The 22,264-nt window shown below is 44.0% G+C and overlaps 1 protein-coding gene across 2 annotated transcripts in view; it reads right to left on the reverse strand.

Moving 5' to 3' along the window:
• The window catches only part of LOC8039533 (ubiquitin carboxyl-terminal hydrolase 15), a 61,279-nt gene that overhangs the window by 38,703 nt on the left and 312 nt on the right, over window positions 1–22,264 (reverse strand). For both annotated transcript variants that reach the window (XM_029983918.3, XM_029983917.3), the window contains exons 2-8: window positions 22,117–22,225; window positions 21,167–21,294; window positions 8,767–8,933; window positions 7,563–7,653; window positions 5,593–5,738; window positions 4,981–5,030; window positions 4,230–4,313 (exon numbers count right to left, since the gene is read on the reverse strand). In XM_029983918.3, coding sequence (XP_029839778.2) covers window positions 4,230–4,313; window positions 4,981–5,030; window positions 5,593–5,738; window positions 7,563–7,653; window positions 8,767–8,933; window positions 21,167–21,294; window positions 22,117–22,211 — 761 coding nt within the window. In that variant the 5' untranslated portion in view covers window positions 22,212–22,225. The remainder of the gene's footprint in view (window positions 1–4,229; window positions 4,314–4,980; window positions 5,031–5,592; window positions 5,739–7,562; window positions 7,654–8,766; window positions 8,934–21,166; window positions 21,295–22,116; window positions 22,226–22,264) is intronic.

Below are 22,264 nucleotides of genomic sequence, written 5' to 3' on the forward strand. Positions count from 1 at the left end.
AACCTTGTCGTAAAGCTCGCGAACGCGGTCAGTTTTGTTTGTTTTTAGGTACTGTTACTGCATATAACCAGATTTCGTCTTGTTTATTACAACGTACGTCGTATGGTATGTACTGTACTGTCATTCTAAACCCCGGCACACGCCCAGATCCAGCTGAGCTGATCGGTGTGGTTGACGTAGGCCTAACCAATGCACGGTCTCGGTTTCTGTGCGGTTTCGCGGTGATCGGTAAAATATGGCGAAATGCTGCGTATTATACATAATGTGGTGCAACGCACAATAAATATATTCAGGCAAGGAAATGGTTCGTCTCCTTCTCTAGAGCTGCGTATGCAGTACCTGTAAGGCGCGAGAGCGAGATGAATGTTCGTAGCAACTTCGACCGCGTACCGGCACCGGTGGGGAAGAAAAACGTCGCTAATTCGCACTGTCATTTCTCCGTTCTCGGCAGTAAGTTTTGTGGACGTGAACTTTATTTGACAAAAAACAAACAACACAGAGGTGTCTAACGTCGAAACAAATGCTACTAAATCACATATCATTAACCAGAAAGGTACAAATGCAGTGCAGGGTACGGCGCAAGGAGTTTCAGGAATCGGGTTGTTTCCCTTGTTCCGATAATACCTCAGTGGACACACGTTGAAGATAATCGAATCGAACATACTTAGTTGTGTGCCACTATAACGGTAATTATGAACATGAAATGTGTCAATATTGTACAGCACGTACGGCATCATCTCTTGCGGCGATGAAAACATGCACTTGTATTTCCACGTGCACCAAGCATGGGTCATAATCCGAAACCGAAACCAATTAAATTTTCCCACGATTTTTGGCTGGATTCTCGACAAACATCCAACATAATATAAACAAAGCGGAACGTTTTATTTATTACTATGATATTATATTACAATATATTTTGTGCACTTCATAGAATTTAGTGAATTTGATATCACGAAAAGTTGAAAGACTCATCAACGTGATCTGGCAACCATGGCAACGCTCCGAATCTTTCCAAACTTTTCCGAATCGCTTGAGATTCGGCTACTCTTCCGAATCTTTCCGAATCTCCAGATTCGGCTCCGAATCTCGATTCGGATAAAGATTCGTCCCATCACTAGTAAATTCCGTTTACAACTGGTATATAAAAAAAAATGTAAAATGAAGCATAGCACGAAACTTCAGTTGAGGTAAAGCCCCACCCCCCCTTTCTACACTCGATAGCTTATTTAATCTGTAAATACAATTCCCGTAAAATGCCAGCAAAAACCAGCATATCCAATAGGACTTCTATTAAAAAAGAAAAAAAAATGTTCTCACAAGTTCTCTGAACCTACCAAACCCAAGATTCCTATATTATAAACTGGAAAAACTACCACCTGCCAATGCTACAATGAAGACCTACGGTCAGGGATGGGCAAAATACATGCAAATATATATCGAAATACAAATACAAAATACTTCGTCAGAAATGTAATTAATTACAAATATAATTACATTTGCAAAAAAGTATTTAAGTACAAGATACAAATACAACCAACTGTATTTGATCTCCTCCAAATACTTTTCCAAATACATTCCTCAAAATTTGCGTCAGCGACTTCAGGGCACCTCCAACGCGTTTCTGGGTATCTCATTTTAATTTTGCATCGCACACTCGGGAGTTAGTGTGCGAAGCTCTAGTAACGTAATAGAAATATAATCACAAAAAAAAATGTAATCAGCTTGGACGTAATAGGTGAAAAAAGTACAGAGCTTCAAGCAGCTTTTTTTTTTTTTTTTTGTCGATTACATTTTGGTGTAGGCCAACAAAGTACCGAGATGACCAAGACGCGCAGCAGCAGCTAGAGAATGTTTTATTGTTGCAACTCGCACCAGTTACGGAAATCTGGACGAACCGCGCATTTAAATGTTCCAGGCAAAAATATAGATAGAAATCAGGCTGGAAAGCATCACAAGTTGTCACCTGCACTTATTTAGCCAGTCTGCCAGTGAACGTCGATTTTGTTGCAATTCTTGCCCTGGACTAGCACCGTAATCACAAAGTCACTAAACGCTTGTGCTTGATTGAAAGGCACTGCATTCGGTGCAGAACGTAGTTTTGTTCCTGCTCTGGAGAGTGATAATAAATTTGAGGGATGTATTTTTGCGCACAAAATTGTATTTAATTACAATTGTATTTGAAATACCCATGTTTTAGTATTTAAATACGCACATCAAATACATTACTCAATTTGTAATTAAATACAAATGCAAAATACACAAAGTATTTGAAATACGTATTTCAAATACTTGTATTTGAAATACTGCCCATCCCTGCCTACGGTGAACTTAAAAAATTACAGGAGGACACGACTGCTTACGTGTAGGAAGGCGAAAGCATAATGGTTGTCCTGTGGTAGAAATGTTTTCGAGTAATGTTTCTACACATATTAAAGTTTAAGACGACGTATAGAATGTCGAGGACGACGCCCTAGAGATCTATGCCAAGTATGGCGTCTAGGACAACCTCTAGGGCGATGCCGAGGATGATCTCTCAAACAAACTCAAGGACGATGTTGAGGACGACGTCAAAGACGGTATCTAGGATGACGTCGAGGATAATGTCCTAGAGGACGACTTCTAGGACGACCTTAAGGACGACGTGGAGAACAACGCCTAGAGGACAACGTCAAGAACGACGCCTAGAGGAGGACACTTAAGGAGGCTGTGGCGTATTTGCGTGGGCGGCCACGTTTGCCTGCAGAGGCCGTTGTAGATGTAGACGCTGCTGCCGATGTCGAGGCCGTAGATGCAGATGCAGTCGCCTGACAGTCCATCACACGAAGCACACAATGAGCACAGATGAAGTCTGGAACGCACCTTTTGTACATGGTGCTCCGGCGGTGGTGGCATTACACCCATGCACTTGAGCGTGAGGGGCATGCTTGTTGACATATTTTTATGACCATCTTTCAGGCACAACGACGCCGCTTTTTCACATAATGGGACAAGTAAGGTCTAGGACGACCCCTAGGAAGATCTCAAGGACGACGCCAAGGACAGCGTAGTCCTTAAGCACACGATTGAGCAGCACGTGCCGCTCAATTGTATTTTTTATGGCCATATATGGCCGCTTTTTTTCTCAATGGGCTTTGTGAAATGACTTCTACTAGTGCTACTTTTACTAGCGCTACTTATAAGACTTTCGCCTTAAAAGTAGCACTGCGTTTTGGTGTCATCGGAACCAGAGTTGAGTCGAAGTTTGCTGTCCTTTCGATTGACAGCTGCACAGGAACTAGCTTGACTACCCTATTAATTCAAATATAGACCCGCATCTTATTCTTCCCCCTTTTTGGCAGTTTCGTTTTTTTTTTTAAATTAGAGGTCAGTTCGCGGTAAGGACCAATGAAGGTCTACCTATAATAGTACCGAGCATACTTTTTGAGGCAATCGCACCAACCCAGGTGCTCCCCCATGTTAGTTGCTGCTCCTAGCACTCTGGTGCAGAGTGGTGAAGTTCAATGCGTGCCCCCTGGCACGAGGCAGTGAAGGTTGATGCGGGCGGCACAAGTGCCACGATCGGCACCTTACAGCCACAGCGTGGAGGCATGTGGCAGACACAACAATTGAGCAATCTCATCGGGAGCAAAAGGCCATGGTTTCATCCCATTACAGTAACCCGCCTTCCAATTATTTTGCACATTTTTCTCATAACTTTTAGGTCCCCACATTGCCAAAATCGTCTGAAAATTCAGACGAGGACGGGGCCAGCGCGGTTGACGAGCAATCTCCTACTTTGTTAGTGCACAGCTGACGATACCAGCCAACGGAACCAATCAAACAGCGTCAAAAGTGCAACACCATGGAATTCGTAGTCTTTCTGGGCGTGTTCATTCATTGGCTAAACCAATCAAATCCAGCAAATGCCCCGTCACTTGAGCTTTTAGTGCATGTGCATTGGGGTTCTGGTGTGTTCGAGCCTCCAAATTTGCTCTTAAGATGAAACAAAACTTGCGGTGAGGAGAGACGCCAAGGAATACATATTTGTAGCATTTTTTTCTATTTTTCTGAATATGTCTATCAACCAATAAGCAAATTTTCTTTTTTTTATTTTGTTGTTGCTTTAAGCTCACTTTGGCGTAGGTGTGGTGCAATTCTTAGCAAAAATGGCATTTGGCACAAATGGCGCGGCACTCCCATCGCTGTGGGTGTTTATGAATGCATGGTATACTAGATTAGGAACTTACATGGTGTTGGCAGGTGCGTTGTAAGACTTGGCATCTCCCCCCCTTCCTCCCGACGAATTACAGTAGCCCGCCGATCCTTTTGCACTGAAAGAAAAGCATAGAACAAATGCAGTGTCAGCCCCAACCCAGTGAATGACAAGAGGCAAAAAGTGCTGGTGAACACTTCTCGAAGATCTTTGAGAAAAGTTTCCGTTTAGTCCCTGCTGGTCTCAAGGAAGAATGTGCATTGTTCTGACAACAGCTAGATGTGTTCAATGGCTTTACAGTGGTATTTTTAAAGGAAGGAGTCTCCAGTCACGTGGCTCCATCGCATCAAACTTGCATCCTTGGTGCTCTGACACTGTTTGTATCAAACCTGCTTGTAAAGTTAAAGAACAACCAAAAGCACCGAGCTAATGCTGGAGTTCAAAAGGCACTACCATTTTACATACCTCAGGAAATGCGACGGTTCTAAAGAAAATGGCAGTGGCATGGAAACGTTCAGATTAAAACACGACTGGCAATATCACTCCGTCATTCGGGCCTTCACACTGCATAGGACATCATTCCATGCTGAATGAAAGCACATACTAGAACAAAATCAACTAACATACACCCCTCATTTTTCCAGGACAGCAAAGAAAAATGGCATTGTGCCCAGAAGTGATCTCATCATATGCCAAAGTGAATTATGAACATTACTATAAATTCCTGTTACAGCCTTATTGCAAAACTGACCTGAAGAATGGAACTTGAGAGGACTAAAGCATACCTTTTCCTCGACCAACTGCCATCGTCATTCTGCTCCTCAATCATGATGACCTGGACAGAGATAAAACAGCACAGTCTTCAAGCAATGCCCCATAGGTTTGCCTAAACCCGCGATGGGCCAAATCAGATTCAGTATTTGACAAACTTTAAGCGTAAAATGTGGAAAGAAAAATTCAGCAAATATTAAGCCAATACACAGTATTGTGAACCCCACCACAAAATAATTGCCATTGCCACAAAATTTGGTCATAAAAGGCACCCCACGATCCTTATAAATTGAAAGCTTTGTCAAACCTTAGGCATTCCATCTAGGCGGTCACTTCTTCGTGCCCTTAGGTTTCGTGAGAATTAATGGTCTTCAGACACAAGATGTTCTCCTGTCCACCTTTATCGATGGCATCAATTTTGCACTCGCCATGAACTTACCAAGTTCGAAAAGGGAGTCTTTTTGCCACCCTTCATCCCTGCCCCAAATGACACATCTTACAGTTCAGATGGCTCGGTCTAGTGCTGGCGACTATGAATTCCCCGAATGCCAAGTAAGCCCTAGCTACGACCAAAGGGCCAGCAGTCTCAGTGTTTTTACAATAAAAAGGTATTTGTGCCCACCCACCTGCCCATGGTAGAGCCCCGCCTCCTGCACGGTGCGCGTCCGGTCAAACAGGTGCTCGTAGGTGTTGCTGCTGTACCGGTTCCAGAGGCGCGTCTCCTTCTCCTTCGGGATCGAGAACAGGTTCCGCATCTCCTTCTCGATCCGGTCTGTCCAGGAAAGAGCGAGATTTTACAGGCCGACGTCTGCTCCCTCAACCATGCCCTCTCAAACCACAATTTAGTTACGGTCCTCGGGGTAAATTCGCGTCTCATTGCAGCCCCTGAACCACCCAACCCACCCAATACCCACTGGCAACGCCAACGACAATACATGGTTTCCAGTGTGTTATCGATCCCGGAGCTCGCCCTAAAATACCGCCTTTCCGGAAATATGTGGCGCCCTCGCCATCTGCTCAATGCATCGTAACGTTTGGATGTGCGGCACGCGAGATCAACCAGGAATCAAAGACGGAGTTGACGCTGGATTATCATTTTATGATATCAGAATGCAGAGAAGGCCAAAGGAGAGTGAGACAGGGTGCGACATCTCCTTTTCTGTACGCTTTAATTTTTGTGCGTTCTGAGCTCCTAATGAGAGGAGAAAATGAATCGTGCCGCTTCCAGGATATGCGAAGCGTTCGAGCCGTAACAAACCTAATCGGAACGGCCCCTTAATTCCCCCTGCTGCGAGATGACCCGGTATTTTCCGGAAAGGTCAATTGCCTGGGAAAAGTCAGCACCTGAACATAGCGATCTTATATTTTCCTCAAAGGCATATTTCGGTCATGCATTTTACCTCGCAAAATGTCGAGGTGTACCTTTTACGCAAAAAATTGGGGCAGCACCCTCACTGCGCTCAACGGCAGACGATGACAAAGACGACCGAGTTGGCAAGGGTTACGCTCGTAGCACCTATCAACACGAAGCACAAGATGACAAGCAGAACCCTCGCTATCTCGGCCATTTGCACCGTCGTCTGCTGTTGACCGTGGCAAGGGTGTCTGTCTTATTTTTCGCACAAAGGAAGAGACATCTTAAAATAATACGAGGTAAAATGTACCGCTAAGATATGCTATTGGTAAAAATTTGAGATTGCTACGATCAGGCGCCGATTTTTCCGGCCAATTTTAGAGCGAGGTTTGGGACTGATAACACCTATACTCGCTTCTATTTAAACTCAAAATGTACAGGCTGGTTCAACAAATTAGCATGTGATCAACTGAAGCCTAGGAAACTTTTGGGTCCGCATATAACTAGACTGAAGGTTTCGCAGCAGTATTTGCAAGATTAAATCAATGTGCTACCAATGAGAAACGGTGGCTTAAAACATTGGCAAAAATTATTTCAACCCGACAATAAAAGAATTATGCATAAAAGAGTTCTACACGCTTGATCATGCTGACAAAGACTAGTAAGCACAGAATGCGTGACAGGCCTTCCAAGGAAGAAGACAAGGCCGTAACGTGCGACCGATCCCTTGCGCCGCGCCAAAGGCCTCGCTTTTGAGCAATCCAACCACCGGCCCTGAATAGCTCAGTCGGCAGAGCGCGTGGCTCATGATCTCGACTTGGCGAGTTCAAATCCTGCCGGGAGAATGAACCCTTTTTATGCGGTTCTCTGTGGACATAACGCTTTTCGTTCTCGGTTTTATTTCACAGCCGGCTGTTACGGACCGACGTTACAGCCAGCCGTTACAACAAAACGTTACAGAACTCCATGAAAATCGGCCGATAAAACAAATTCTGCAATAAAAAAAAATCAGGAAATATATGTAGAGGAAGTGTTTCAGAGTTTCCGGATCAGATGGCACCAATCTGTTCCCTCGTCGCAAGTAGTTAGAAGCAGTCGCAAAGCAGACAATCAGTCAAAGGCAAATGTGCCAATTAGCTTTACTGCTGCAGCCACTACGAACATAAATGGTGGAGCACGACAAGCTCCTCTACCTTGCCACCTAAGAGCAGCGGGCAAATTTGTACGGGAGAGCTGGCTTACCGATTGTGTCCACTTTGCTGAACTTTTTCGTGATGCACTGCTCCAGGTTGGTACTTAGGCAGAGCTTCAGGTCCATTAAATACACTTCCACCTGTTTTGTTTTGAGACAAAAAGAAAGAAACAAGGAGAGTCACCGTGATTAGGAGCTTCCGAAGCCTTCTTGCGCAACGCCCCAGATACTGCAGTCACACCCCAAACTTTCGTCATACGATTACCACAACAAATTACCTCGCCCGTTGAGGCCGGTCCAAACCAACAAGTATGTAATATGGCTAGTATGAGTGCTAGAACACGCAAAGCCTCTCCCAGCGGCTTCCAACGTCACCGTGACGTTTTAAAAGCTCCGGTAACCAGACTCAAGAGTTCAATGCTTTGAACTCTTCGGATTCCGTATTGCGACGTGGGCTCCCATATTACGGGTGCAGCAAAGCCATAGAGGGAACTTTCCCACTCCTACCCTCCTTGCGGAGGGTAAGTGCTCTTAGTGTGCGCTGCTCAGCGCAGTCAGCAACAGTCAGCGACGTGCTGACCCTTTCACTCCTTCACTCTTATTCCGAAATAGGTTTATGCTTCCAAGATGGCCGTCCAAACCAAAACGTAGAATTTCACTTAAAATTCACGTTTCTGATCATCGCCTCCTATGTGATTTCATCCCTGTCTACTGGGCTCTAAATCCAGTTCTGAGCATGTGCTAGACGCCGTGCGTTTATCCACAGCTCATTGACTAGCATTTTTCGCCAAGGTGATAAGTGCTGGGAAAATATATACCATACTCTCCAGTCTACAAGTTGTACCACCCTACACACGGGTCACAAGGAAGTTGGTATATAAATAGCCCGTATACTTTCCGGTGTTTATTTGTTTCCAGAATACCAGTGCATTTCGGTGAATTGTCTCGTGCAGACGCTAAAACGGCGTTTATCGAAGAAAAAATTGCGAACAGAAACGAACAATTAAGAAAAGAAACGGTTCAACTTTCACCGAAAAATACGGCATTTGCATGGTTGACATTTGACCTAGTTGGTAATCCAACATATTGAGGTGCACTAAACGTCTCAATGTGGTATTACACCTCTAGACATAAAACTTTGTGGACCTATTATGTGTTCCAGCGTACGTACGCACATTACTCGGTTTGAACTGGCCATCTGACCGCCACTGGCCCCCCCCCCCCGTAAAACGAGGCCAAAGAAAAAGTGCCTGCCTTGCAGTGCTTGACAAACATGCCGAACTCGATGACCCTCCGGGGCAGGGGGTCCTGGCCGGGGGTGAGCCCGTACCAGGAGACCATCTTGTCCCAGGCCTCCTGGGGCAGCAGCACATAGTCCAGCTCGTCAATCAGGTGGTCCTTCGTCTCCCCGCTGTTGTCCTCTGCAGCAATCCCGAAAATCAGTCAATCACCCGGGACATTTTGCCCAATGCACCCATTTCAAAACCCTGACAAGCAACATTGGCAGTCACCGTTTCTGGGTGACCGATAGAGTGGAGGCAACAAAGAGGACGTTGGAGTGCTGGCGAAAATTATCTAGGGAAATTGAACAAAGTAAAACTAACTGGCATAGCTGGGGGATGGGCGGGACAGGCGAAAGTTGCAGCTCCCTCCCGCGTGGCTTCGGCCCAGAGTCTAAACCTTGTCCCCCAGTGGGTCTGGTGTTGGGCGCCGCCCATGAGGTTAGACCAGAGGAAAACTGGCAACTCCCTTGTAAGGGGGGAGGAGGTGGGAATGATGCTTTTAGTTTTTTTGCCCGGTCCCCAAGGGGAAGGGGAGAATCAGTTTTTTTCTGTTGGCTGTTTTTAAGCTAAGTGGTGCAAGCACACCAGCTCGAAGCACGTGGAGCTGCAGGACCCAGGGATCCTGGCTTCAATCCCCGCCCCTGCCCTTTTCTATCTGAACGAGCATCGCACTGGCGTGCGGTCGTGTATCACTACTGCGTGGTGCACATTAAAGACATTAAGCTAGCAGTCGTACAACACTGGCTAAATTGCTCACCTACAGTGGGTAACGATGTTGCCCATGTCCTCGCAGACTAAACTCCTGCTGTATAAACAACCAACGACCAACTGTTTTCTTAAAATTTTTATTTGCAGCTTCATTCTTTGCATTGTTTTGCTGGATGATACCTCAGAATGCAAGATTTAGGGCGAATCTATATACCGTGCAGGCCAGCGGGACAGGCATAGAAATATTTCTTTCTCATCATGCATGAAAACAGCTTTTTGAACTTTCCTTATGTGCATGAACATTTGTTCTACACCTTTTGCACTACTCCTTAGTTCCGTAGATTGACGATAATGGTGATAGTTAGCGGCTATTTCTTTCTATCGTACGGTTTGGTTGCAAGCGCCACCAAGCACCCAGCAGCAAGTCTCTACCGCACAAATACAATAGCCTGAGGAGGAGCACAGCCACTGCAAGAAGAATCTCAGAGGCCATGGGTAGACTCTTGTAAATGGCACACCAGACGCTAGGTGGGGTGCACTTTCGAAAAGGGTCTGTCCTAAAAGCCTTTTGTAGTGGGCAAAATATTGCTTTGGAGCAGTCAAAGTTTATTATCATTAAGACAACTGTTGAGTAATACAATTGTCTGGGGGGCCGCCACAAAAAGCATCGTTTTGGCAAAAGGCACAAGAGGCCAATCAAATAGCGCCAAAAGTGCCATATTATGGCATTCGTCATCGTTTTGTACAGGCAGTGATGCGGTGGACCCGAGTAATTTTGTAGCACTTTTTGAAGCTGCCAAACGTCCATTATGAAGCAGCAAAAAGTATTTTCGGAGCACAAGCACACACTTCATTTTTATTCGTACCACTGTAAATATTACATGTTAAGATTCGTGCGTTAGCCTTTCCAACTAAAATATGCACGCTTCGCCTTCACACTCTGTGCAACGGCAGGTTTGATTTCGTCAAACACAGAACTAGCTGTTTAGTTGTACATAGATGCGCTAGGCATGGCAACAAGATGCTGATCGATGAAGGACAGTATGGACTGCTGTGAATAGTATTTTTAGGTACAAAATAAATTGTTAACCAAATAGTATATTACACTAAAAGAATGTTAGAATAATCTTGAGCACACGAACTGATGTTTCTTTCACGTTTAAAGGTTGTAATAAAACAAAAAATAAAATCTTAATTCAGATTTTAAAAAAAATATACTTTGTTATTAAATTATGAAAATCAATTACATTTTGTATGTAGAACCTTAACAAAACGGAGATCGGCACGGGAACGATAAGTATGCCTTCTTAAAACAATCTACCCAAAGTTGCTAAGGTTACTCCCTAACTTCCTTCTACTGCTTCGCCTAATTTGGCTTAATATATTCTACTGACTGTACCTCGAACAGATAAAACATTCATAAAAGAGAGCAACCAAACGAAGGAGTTCAAATAAAAATAAACGTATAGAGCAGTTCATATAAATTTGCTTGCGAGTAGCCTCGCTAAGTCCAAAATTTGAATAAGATATCACCAAGAATATCGCAGTCAATCATAATTATTAGCCGCAGTTTGAAAATTTCTTACTGCAACTAAGAGCTGTTACATTAACACTCACAAAGTCTGTTATTTCTAATATACCCGACGCTTGCATGTTTAACGTCCCGCTCTGGGAGAATGCTTTCCCTTTAGCACTCGGATGCACTGCAGCGAAGCAAAGTAAGCAAAATTGTGATGCTTACTTCATGATTTCCATTTCACTGCAGTGCACGATAGCACGGTAAGAAGCGCACCCAACAAAGCTAACTTACACGCCAGAGCAGACTAGAAACACAAGAGATATTGCAAAAATTCAGACTACTGTAAGTGTTTGACGCCGACAGAGAGATCAAGCAGGATACTAAGTTGCTTGCGGCTAAAATGGAAATTTCTGAAAATTCGTACGAGCCTACCATAACGATTTGGACGTGTAGCGGGACCAGAGCCATTGTATTTTCAGTATTAATGAAGTGAAATCAAGTTTTGGCACAATGTTGGCACAAGTTCCTCACATTTTGGGCTAACCGTAGCAGGATGTAGCGGTGTAAGCCCTTTGGCGCAGTTCGGTGCAAAAGGCGCAGCAATCGCATCACTGACGTGTTCCTTCATCAGCTAAGCCAATCAAGTGCAGTGAATGCCCCGTGACTTACGCTTCTTGTACGAGTGTTTGCGGTCATCTGTGTTTCAGTCTTCAACTGTGCTCTGATCTGAGATGAAACAAACTATACAATGGGTAGAGCTGTGTGAAATACATATTTGTACTTTTTTCCTTTCCTCCGGCCTACTTCCCTAAATATTAAAATCAACCAATAATTTTTTTGCTTTTTCTTTGTCATTTGGGCTTGTGTGGCACAATTTTGAGCAAAAATGGTATTTCGGCGCAAGGTGTGGCAGACTTTTGTTCATGAAGAAATTTGTCGCAAATGGCACAGCACTTCCATCACTGGTAAGTGTGTCTTGAGTGCAATTACGTATACTGTAAACGACTTATTTTTCGCGGGCTCAATATTTCGCGGTTTAGGTCAAAGCTGAAGTTTTGAAATAATTTGCGGGTTCTAATTTTTGCGACGCGGTGGGATCTTAATATGGATTCCAATGTGTTTACATTTTACCGGAATTGTTCGCGGGACTTGTTTTTCGCGAATTGTAGGCGATTCGCTAAAATTAGGTCCTTGTGAAAATTAAGTCATTTACAGTATATACTTTCCTTACATATATTGTTCTTGTCGAGGTGCACCAATTAAAATACCGTTGTGGTTGTTTTGGGGCACTTCAAATAAAAATCTTTATTTTTCAGATTATTATTATTGTTATTCCACACATTCCATCAAAACATAGGAAAGATTGAGACTAGAGAAATGTAGAAAAAGCACAGCTTTGTGCACGTTGTCCCCTCGATTGGGTTTTCCTACACGACTGAAGTTTGTCAGCTTGCCGGAGACTGCGCACTATCTCTGTCAATATGCTGTCCTTCCCATTGGAGAAAGTCGACACAGATATTGGAGTGTGCATCAAGAGAGCTTCATTTCCTATTCTAACGCGATAATAAAAATGGTGGAGGACCGGGAGCCTACAGTATGAGTAGCTCCTAAGGACAGTGTGTGGCCCCGCCGAGTCAGCGGAATCCACAAAATGCAACAATTCAACGAGACAAAAAAAAAAAAAGAGTGAGGTGCAGTACAAGTGGGTCACTGATTATCTGCTGGTGACATACATAGTTGACAGGAGGGTAAATGCTCCAGTATGAGAGCAGTCACTATCTAATCTAGATAGCGACCGAGGCTGAAACCTTTTATTGACTTACATGCCATACTAGGAAAGCTAGTTCTCAAAGGTCTCAATACCGTTTTGATCAAAAAAGTAATAGGCAAAAAAAAAAAGAAAAAAGTTATTATATTCTTAATTATATGAATGGAGAAAATTTAATTCGAGACAGTACAATCAAAGAGTCCAGCACTAGAATACATTCACTGAAACCTTAGAAGTGCAGGCAAAAAGTATGAAAAGTGGATTTGATGAGTACCTTTGTGATTTTCTAAAATGGTGACAATTTCGAGGCACAGAAGTGGATTTTGAAGGTCTGTCTTATGGCAATAACTCAGTCTATGTGACATAACCATATTAAGAAACGAAAAAAAAAAAAGATTGCAATCATGCTTGGTTTTTTTTCCCTGATAAATATGCAACCAAACATAGAAAGACACTTCTTTTCTAAAACCAAGGTCAGATGGGCACGTTAAAGGCCTTCAGAACAGATTATTTTAAAAGGTTGGCGAACCAGCGCTCTCTGGTAAGCGCAAGATCAGGAGCTAATTCACCGATTCTTAAAAAAAAAAAGTTTGTTCTGAAAGACACACACACACACAAAAAAAGGGGGCCCGCCACTACATTTGACAACATTTAGAAAAAAAAAAAAAGGCCATGCATGACTGTAATTTTTGGTTTTCTATGATGATTAGGGCACATAGATTGAGTTTACATCATAAAAAGACGTCCTAAAATACCACTTAGTGCCCACGTCATTTAAGTCCAAGAGTCACACTCACTTCAACTTTGGTGCTCACTTTGGCGCATTTGTGAATGATGGGTGCTTGTAAGAGAGCAAATGGAGGGGGCTGCATGAAACTCTGCGATTCCCAATGAGGAAAAGGTAAGTGGGGCATTTTCCCTCATGCCTGCCATATCAAAATCATGGATCCCAGAGATTACAGCTGTTCGAATAATATTGGAACGGTCTTGAAGGGAACACTTGTCACGGTAACCCTACATGCAGCAGAAGCACCGTTTGCTCTAAAAGAGAGCAATGTTTCGTGCAGGTCCCATAATAGATCGCTGCAAACAACTGTAGCGTGTTTTGCACCTGTACAGATTCGTGGCATCTGTCCCCACACACACTGCGTCTATCTTTAAAGGGAAACTGAAGCGGTTCTGTATTTGAAGGAACACACTTAAATAACCTTCATTTGGCTGCCAGGATCTCGAATATAAAGATGATTATTTTTTTTTTATTTTGTGCATGAAGGTAGCGGAAAATCATTTTCAAAGTACCGCTAAGCCCCTTCTTCCTGGGGCGCGATGTCATAAAATGAGTTTTCGGATCCTCCGCCCTAGCACACCTTCAGCGCCTATCAAAGCTATGCACGCGCACTCCTGCTATCTTCAAAAGCTCAAAAAAAGATGTCACGACTGGTGCCAGTGCAAGAGAAGACACCTGGCAAGCTTGCAATGTCACGCGCTGCCCACACAAGCGACACGTGCTTGGCGGCCTGAAGATCCTCTTATGGCGTAACGACGGGTCAGAGATTTTTTGTGTTTCCTCACGTTTGGTTACATCTCCGGGGAAAATGAATGTGATATTCAGATTCATGGGATAAAACAACGCTAGAATCAACCTCTATCATTTTTTTAAAGAAGTGTTTCAGCTTCACTTTAAGTTTTGGCAACATGACTAAAATGTTTATTGTACTGGCAACAGCCCGGCTTCGACGTCTAGATGCTCATCTCCGAAAAGACCATGCTCACTTGATAGAGAGAAAAACCGGATGATAACTTGATGTCGACGTGCATACCGCGTTTCAACGGAACAGGTTGTAGCTCTTAATATCTGCCAGGAGGTAACTATATCATTGGAGAAGTGCAAATAACAAGCCAAGTTGAGAGGGCATGCCTTTAAAAAGGTGTCTATTAGTACAATGGTAATTTCTCACGCGTACATTCGACTACCGAGTTACAGTCCGTACAGGCTGAACTGCCAGATTGTGCCATCCATGCTGCAGCTAAATTTCAAGGTTTGAACACCATGATTCATCGTGATTGGGCAATCTTAATCCATTTGTTACAGGGTTGTCAGTGACAGTCCCACAGTTCAAGTGGATTTACGGATTTCCCAACACACCAAAAAACTCAAGAAACTTATTTCTTGAACCCAATTTTTGTTTCTCCACACGGTCAAGGAAGGAGGGTAGATTTCGAACCAAGGTGACTTAAAGGGCAACTCCGCTTAATTTCAAAAATTTTGAGATAGTGGCCGATTTTACTTTTTGAAGCACTCAAAAACAATCCCCAATCCTTTGTTTCGCGAAAAATAAAATGTTTTTCGTGTAATTTTACTCTAGCCATGATTACAAACCGAAACCGAAACGATGGCAAAGCCGGACAACATTGTATATTCGGCATCACTAAGCATGTACACCCACGTGATATACAAGGGAAGATGGAGCTCCCCTCTTATCAGGATCCTCCATTGTGCCTCCTGGATTAGCACAGGCGTCGCTATTCTCCTCCCAGAAGATTATAGAAGATTAACCTGTCACTCAAAATTCTTACAAAAGCAGCTTCCCTCTCCTCCTATTACTTGGTGTTCAAAAGTATGGGATGTAACACAAGCCGCGCTCAACGAGGCGATCGGCTTATCAGTAGTATCAATAGTCGAGCGCCGGGCCGGCCGAGCGCGTCACTCACGTCTTTCACGGTGCTGGCGCCACCCGTGCTCTCCCCCCCCCCCCCCCCCCCCCCCCCAAAAAAAAAAAGAATTAAAAAAAAAAAAGAGAAGCTGTACATGTTTGATGACGTCGCAAACGTGCCGGGAGAAGGAATTCGGAGGAAGTGGAAATGCAGCCGGGCAGTGTTGTCTGGCCCGCACGTCTCATCCAAAACCAGCGGATTCGTGCTTGTCAAACTTTGACAGCGATTTTAATGAACTAGGCGGAATTCCGTCGTAATATTTGCCATGGGAGTTTCGTAGATGATAACAAAGAGAACTGTATAGTTTTGCACTACTGGAAAAGAAGCGGAGTTGCCCTTTAAGGTGGAAGTTCCAGTGCAGAGAGTGGGGGACACACACTACCTACAGCTATTTTTCCACATGAATAGCAGCTTTTACTCTCACCCCTCCGCTTTCCAGAAGTTACCGCATTAGATTTAAGAAGTTTGTGTATTTACACCACTTTACGCTCCGTTTCACCCTGCGACAAACCACAGCGGATGCTTCGAGTCACCTCAGCCAATCCAGTGCTGAATACATCGAGTGTCTACACACCCTACGTGTGGTCATGTCCCCGCTGAAGGTAGTGAGGCACTCAATTGAATTTGATTATTCATTTGTACCGTCTTCCGCAGCACAGCGTAAAGGTCCCTTCACTCACTCGCAACTCCTTAGAACCAAGCACTTTAAAATCTCTTAAAATTTTTAGCAACAAGAGAACACACTGGTAAGCTGGTGCCATCTCTGCGGTGATCTTGGAACTGCAAGTTCCACTAGAGCGAAGGTTCTGTGGTATTTGCAAAGTCAAATGTATGTACTACCTATTAGAAAGGGTTGTTTACAGCAGAAGAGACAAGCGAAAGAGACGTAAAAAGATGGGTCCTGCACGTGCGTGCTTAAATGCCAACGCGTGAATAAAATGTTATAACGAGAGGCTAATTGACCGGGGCAGAGTTTTTTTAATGAAATAAAAAAAAACTCGAAGGAGAAAACAGGGAAGCTGCATTGCCAGTGACTAAGGCCAATATGGAAGCGCCCGTAAATGTGTGTCTTTCTCGTCCAGCGCCTTGCACAGATCGCCTTAGCACCGTCTCCGACCTCTGAATGTGCCTATTCCCACAATATTTGCTGCTCCGATTCTTTCTGGATGTGTCCCCCAGGGTTCCAAGACAGTAAGTGCTTCCTTAGTGCCGGCGGTCAGCAGTGATAGGAGCCAGCCATGCGTCGAGCTGTCAGTCGCCCCCTAAACACCGGCTAAACTATAGTAGGTTACAAGTCAAGAATGTAGCGGCAAATGCCCCTCAAAGGGAATCATATATCCCACCGCCACCTCCGCATCCAATAGCGTCCCATCGTTTCCGTGACTTCGCGGCCAACGCGCGAGGAGGGTCTTGCCTTTCTGTACATATTTGCTTTATCTTTCGACTTTGACTTAGCATTGTGGAAGCGACGAGAGGGAGATTAGAGTTTTCCCACTCCGACAAGAACAAATATGACTTTCGGGGATTAGGTTCCCCCTCCAATGGATACAAAGGCTGCTTTCAGGGGCTTGGTTCCCCCTCCAATGAATACAAAGGTCGCTTTCTTAAAAAGTGGGATCGGAGACAAGTTGGCATCACTCTGTAGCCAATATCTATCCATTGAAGCGGAACAAGGAGCATTTCCAGTGAACTCTTCTTTCGACTGCGGAGAGATTTGAAACCTTGTTGGTTTCAAATCGCTTGTGGGAGGAGCTTCTACTTTCTTAACTTGTAACCGACTATAGCCGTACCCTGCGTCCAAGATTTTTCGGTCGGTCGCCTTCTAAGTCGCTCGGGATGACAAAGCCCTAGACATGGTCGGTGAATACAGAGTGCTTACTTAGAGGCGATTACCACCTGCCACGTGATCATTTTTATTGATGATGTAGTTAGCGGTTAAACAGGTGCTAGTCACTTCTGGTGAATACGGCTGCGAATGTTTCCCCCACCATATTGTGTTACTAACTCATGACCCACTCTGCATTAGCCACCCCATGTCTGCAGTGAGATGTCATCGCATTGAAAGGGTATCTCATCATAGTAAGTGCCTTTGGCTTTTCCCTTGCAACCAACTGCTCACACTCCCCTATCTGCAACCATCTCCAAAGATATTACCGTCCTTCATTCCCTTTTCTTGTCTAGAAAATTACTTTTGTATATTTCCACTACCGCCACAATTTAATGCAGCGGAAAGCATTTGCTATGCAGGAACTATGGATCCATACTTTAAATTGTCGGACCTTTTTTTGATTGAGAAAGCATGTTTTTGTTTGAAAACAAAACAGAAACAAGCTTATTTGTTAGTTTTGTTATTGGAGATGGATAAAGACTGAGCAATCTTTGAATGCAGTGATCAATTGCAGACCTAGCGGAATACCAATGGACGAGAAATGTTTTTGTAACGCTACTCATAACCGCGAATTTAAGTGGGCTCGCTCAGAGTGGAGCAGCAAAACGTGAATGAATCTCCATCTTGTGTAGGGATGTCGCGAACCACCCTAGGTTCGATTTCGAAGTGTTTCGATATTTGCGAAGCGAACTGAGGTTCGATTTCGAAGAATTTCGATATTTTCGTACCGACCGAGGTTCGATTTCGAAAAATTCGCAACTTTTGACCACAGCGGAGTTTCGAATTCGAAAATTTCGAAGCTTTCACGGTTTACAAAATTTCGAATTCGAATATTTTGAATATTTTTTTACTTCAGGTTCGATAAATTCGAAGATCTCGAAATTCTTTGTAAAAAAATTCGAAAACTTCGAACGCTTCGAATTTTTATAGACATGAAGTTCGAACAATTCGAAGATTTCGAATTTCTTTTTGCATAAAGTTCGAAAAGTTCGAAGGTTTCGATTTTCTTTTAACGCTAAATTAAAAAAAAAAAAAAAAAAAAAAACTTTGAAGATTTTGAATTTCTTTCTAATCCAAGTTTTCAAAGTTCGAAGTCCGATTTTAAAGTTTTTCCACAGTTTCAGTTTTAAATAACGTTTTCACGACTCACTGGTTTTCACGAAATCAGGTTTAGAAAAGTTAGGGTGTGATATCTAGATTCTGCAAAGTTGGTCAGGCAATAAAATGAGACGACGAGTGTCCCGGACGTGCTAGAATATTTGCCAGTGCAGAATTGTGACCGCCAGCCCCGGGGGAGGGGGGGGGGGGTGTTTAACCTGCATCACGCAGTAGTGATTGCACGAACACACTGTTTTACGAGACTCATCCAGTTCGAAACGGCCAGGGGCGAGCAGGAGGTTGAGGCTCAGAAAAACCTTGAAGCGACCTGGCAAACTAGCTCGCCACCCCTTGCACGCTGGTAGTAATCCGATCCGGTGAAGTTTATAATTGTCCTGGAGGTTTATTTTCTGGGACGGAGGAATCGCCTCGCAAAAAGCACAAAAGCCGACACAACTCGAGGTCGAGGAGCGTTCTACCATACAAGTGGCGTCGGAAGAGGAAAAACGGGGGGAAAGAGGGTAGCGGGGGGGGGGGCTTCAGCCTCCTTCTCCCCCTTGCAGGTATTTCGAACTGTTAAAGAAAACAATACGGGGAAAGAGGGCGTGGTCGAGCTTATTTTAATCTGAAATTATTTATGCATATGTATAGCTACTGTCGCTCTTCACTGCATAAAAGGTTGCGTAGATGGTCATTGTTAGAAACTCGTTGTCAGAAGGCACTGCTCGTCACATGCTTAGTGGTTCGGAAGTTCAAAGCTGTCTTTTCGACCTAAACACCTGTGCCGATAGTAACATAAAAAAGAATAAATGCGGGAATAAAAAGCAGGAGAAAAAAAAACTATCAAGAATTCGTCGGAAGTGTTCTATTCTTGCATATTCAGAGGTTCAGAACTTCGAAACAAGTTTCTTTTACCAAAATGTGTACAGGCTAAAAGAAACACGTCCCAGGAACGTAAAGCGAAAAAAAAAAAAAGTTTTCTTTTAATGACGTGCTGAGCTTGAACACTATTAGAAATCTTGTCCCATGAGTTAATTTATTCATTAACGTGAAAAAACAATAAATATATTATTTCGTATTGTGCAGATGGCAATGATATGTACTGTCTGTGGTGTTAATTTAAATGCGATACCTCAAACAACTTAGACGGAAATAAATATAAAGTTTAGGTCATAATTGCATGCAGATATATGTTTGGACATTTCTTCGAAACTCACGTTGAATAACAATAATCACATCTTAAGACGGCACTTATCTAGGCTATACATAGATCATTCTTAAAAAAAGTATAACATATCTACCATAAATAGCTCCGGCTGCAGCGTGCTTCAAATCTGGCACAAACGATAATCGTCAAAAACCCGTCGTCCTTCCTCGCCCCTTCGGGGATTTATTTCTTTAAACCTAAGCATGCCAGAACATTGAAATAAACGACATTGTCTTTCGTAAGGAACGCAGCACCACGTGTAAAAGTTCGAGAAAAAAAAATTACGAATGTACCCCACTACTTGAAATCAAATGAAACCGTCCGCCGGTCTTTCGAAGTTCGACGAACGTCGAACTTTTACCCTAAAAGTTCGAAGTTCGTCGAACTTCTTACTTTTTAGAATCCGAAAGTTCGAAACTTTTCGAATTCTCTTGATAAATAAATTCGAAAGTTCGAAATTCATCGAATTTTTTGGTCAGTCAAGTTCGAAAGTTCGACAAGCATCGAACCTTGCAGCGCAATAAGTTCGAAAGTTCGAAAAAGATCGAATTTTTTAGCGTAATAAGTTCGACGGTTCGAAAAGCGTCGAACTTCTTAGCTTAACAAGTTCGAAAATTCGACCTCCGTCGAATTTTACGATATAGACAATTCGAAAAATCGAAATCTTTCGAACCTTTCGAACCGCTTGATTCGATCATCGAAACTTCGATTCGAAAAAAGTTCGCGGCATCCCTAATCTTGTGTTATTGCGAGTTCGGCTCACTCTAGCTAGATTTAGCGAGTCACAAGGTCAATCCATCCGCCAAACTCTCTCAATATATATAATTCTGCTCTCGCCATAAGAGATTTCAAGAGGTTTCAAAACACAGGGTCCTAAGAAGTCGCAAGTGTGTAAACGGGCCTAAGGTGATGGGGTGTAGCGGCTGCATTACGAACAGGTGTCAGACTTTCTTGGTTATCCACATCAGTAGAGATCATTTAAAAAAAAAAAACTTTCAACCTTTCCACTCTGGTGAAGAAGGAAGAGCAGCGGAGCTGTAGCTTCTGTTCTCGGCGGTGGCTTTCCAGGCGTGCGATCTGCTCTTCTTTCGCAAGGGAATCTGAAGTGCTCGATGCAGTGGAACTTTAGACGATAGCGGCCTCGCGGCGGTTGTTAAGCCATTCGCGCTGCTGGGCACATCGCGCTCGTTCCATTCCCGCTCTTCTTGCGAACAAACGTTGCCGCCGTCTATGTGCAACGGCAGCAACCAGTTTTCTGGTTGCTGAGGCTGGAAAGGTTGCCGCGATCTATGAGTGACAGCGGCAAGCAGAAAACCGGCAAACACAACTCTCTGAACAGCTACTGCCATCTATGAGTGACGGCGGCAACCAGAGTGTTGTGTCGACATTTGTTTGGTACCAGACACGATCCTGGGGACACTAGCCCTTAACAGCTTCGCTGTAAAAAAAAAACAAAAAAAACACTCACCCTTAAGTAGAGGCGAGTTGTCGATGGGGCCCGGATGCGTCGTTTGCTCCCCAATGCCACAAACGTCCCAGGTGTCGTATCCCACATATTTCTTCCACTGCTTGAACCACTTGTTGTCCACGAGGTACCTGAAAGGGGGCCCACCACAAGCATCAAACACGAGCGAGCAAAATAATTTAAGGAAAACAAAAGTTTAGCTTACAATGGGGAACTATGCCGCGCTATATGGCCAACTCAAAATTTTTTTCCAAGTACGATTCGAATGGCGAAATTATACACGCCGGCTGCCGCCAACGTCTCAAGAAGGCTGAGCACAGCCCCTTCAGAGTGTAGGCTATGCTGGTTACACAGTGGTGGCCCGGTGCCAAAAAGAAGTTGTCCGGTAGTCATTCATTTGGCGCCGCGAATCTCTCCTAATTGTCACGAACTCAAAAAGCCAAATAAGGCAACTCGGCCGCAAATCATTCCACTTTTTTTTTCTTCTTCTTTTGCCGCCAACTGCGACGTTTTTGCAACCCGAATCGAAAGGTCTAGGGAGTGCAAAGCTCAACCACATCCGCATGAAAGAAGCAGAGAAAGCGGCGAAGGGGCTTTAAAATGAATGCTCAGATAAACGTGTGCTCGGCGTGGGAAAAAATAAAAAAATAAAAATAAAAAAGGCGAGCAAAGCCGAGAAATCATTGATGACGCCACCTCCGGTTGCTACGGTACTCCAAGTCGCGTCAGAGATTGACCTTGATAGCGAAGTGACGCGTCTAAAGACTGTCGGAGTGCTAAGCTCGCGATGTTACGAAGACACCTCAGGAAAGCCTTCGAAAGCGTTAGAAGCGGTGGTGAGCTCCACCAAAGAGCACTGTCGCCGGCAATCAAAGGCACGCGTTCGACGGTTGCACTGGGCCTTGGCGGCGAAATAACCGTGCTGGGCGAAACAGCGGCTCTCGGGAACGTACCAAATGTCGTCTGGTTTCAGAGGCTTCTTCAGCAAATTTGAGATGTCGTTTTTCTGGGTTTCCAAATCGGGTGGATGGGGACCACCTTCCGCCATTTTTGTAGAAGAACCTAAAGGCGGAAATGACATAAGGGCAGAGAAACTTTTTT

Source organism: Ixodes scapularis, unplaced genomic scaffold (genome assembly GCF_016920785.2).
Source record: "Ixodes scapularis isolate PalLabHiFi unplaced genomic scaffold, ASM1692078v2 PGA_scaffold2__306_contigs__length_199485367, whole genome shotgun sequence".
In the NCBI taxonomy this organism is placed as follows: domain Eukaryota; kingdom Metazoa; phylum Arthropoda; class Arachnida; order Ixodida; family Ixodidae; genus Ixodes; species Ixodes scapularis.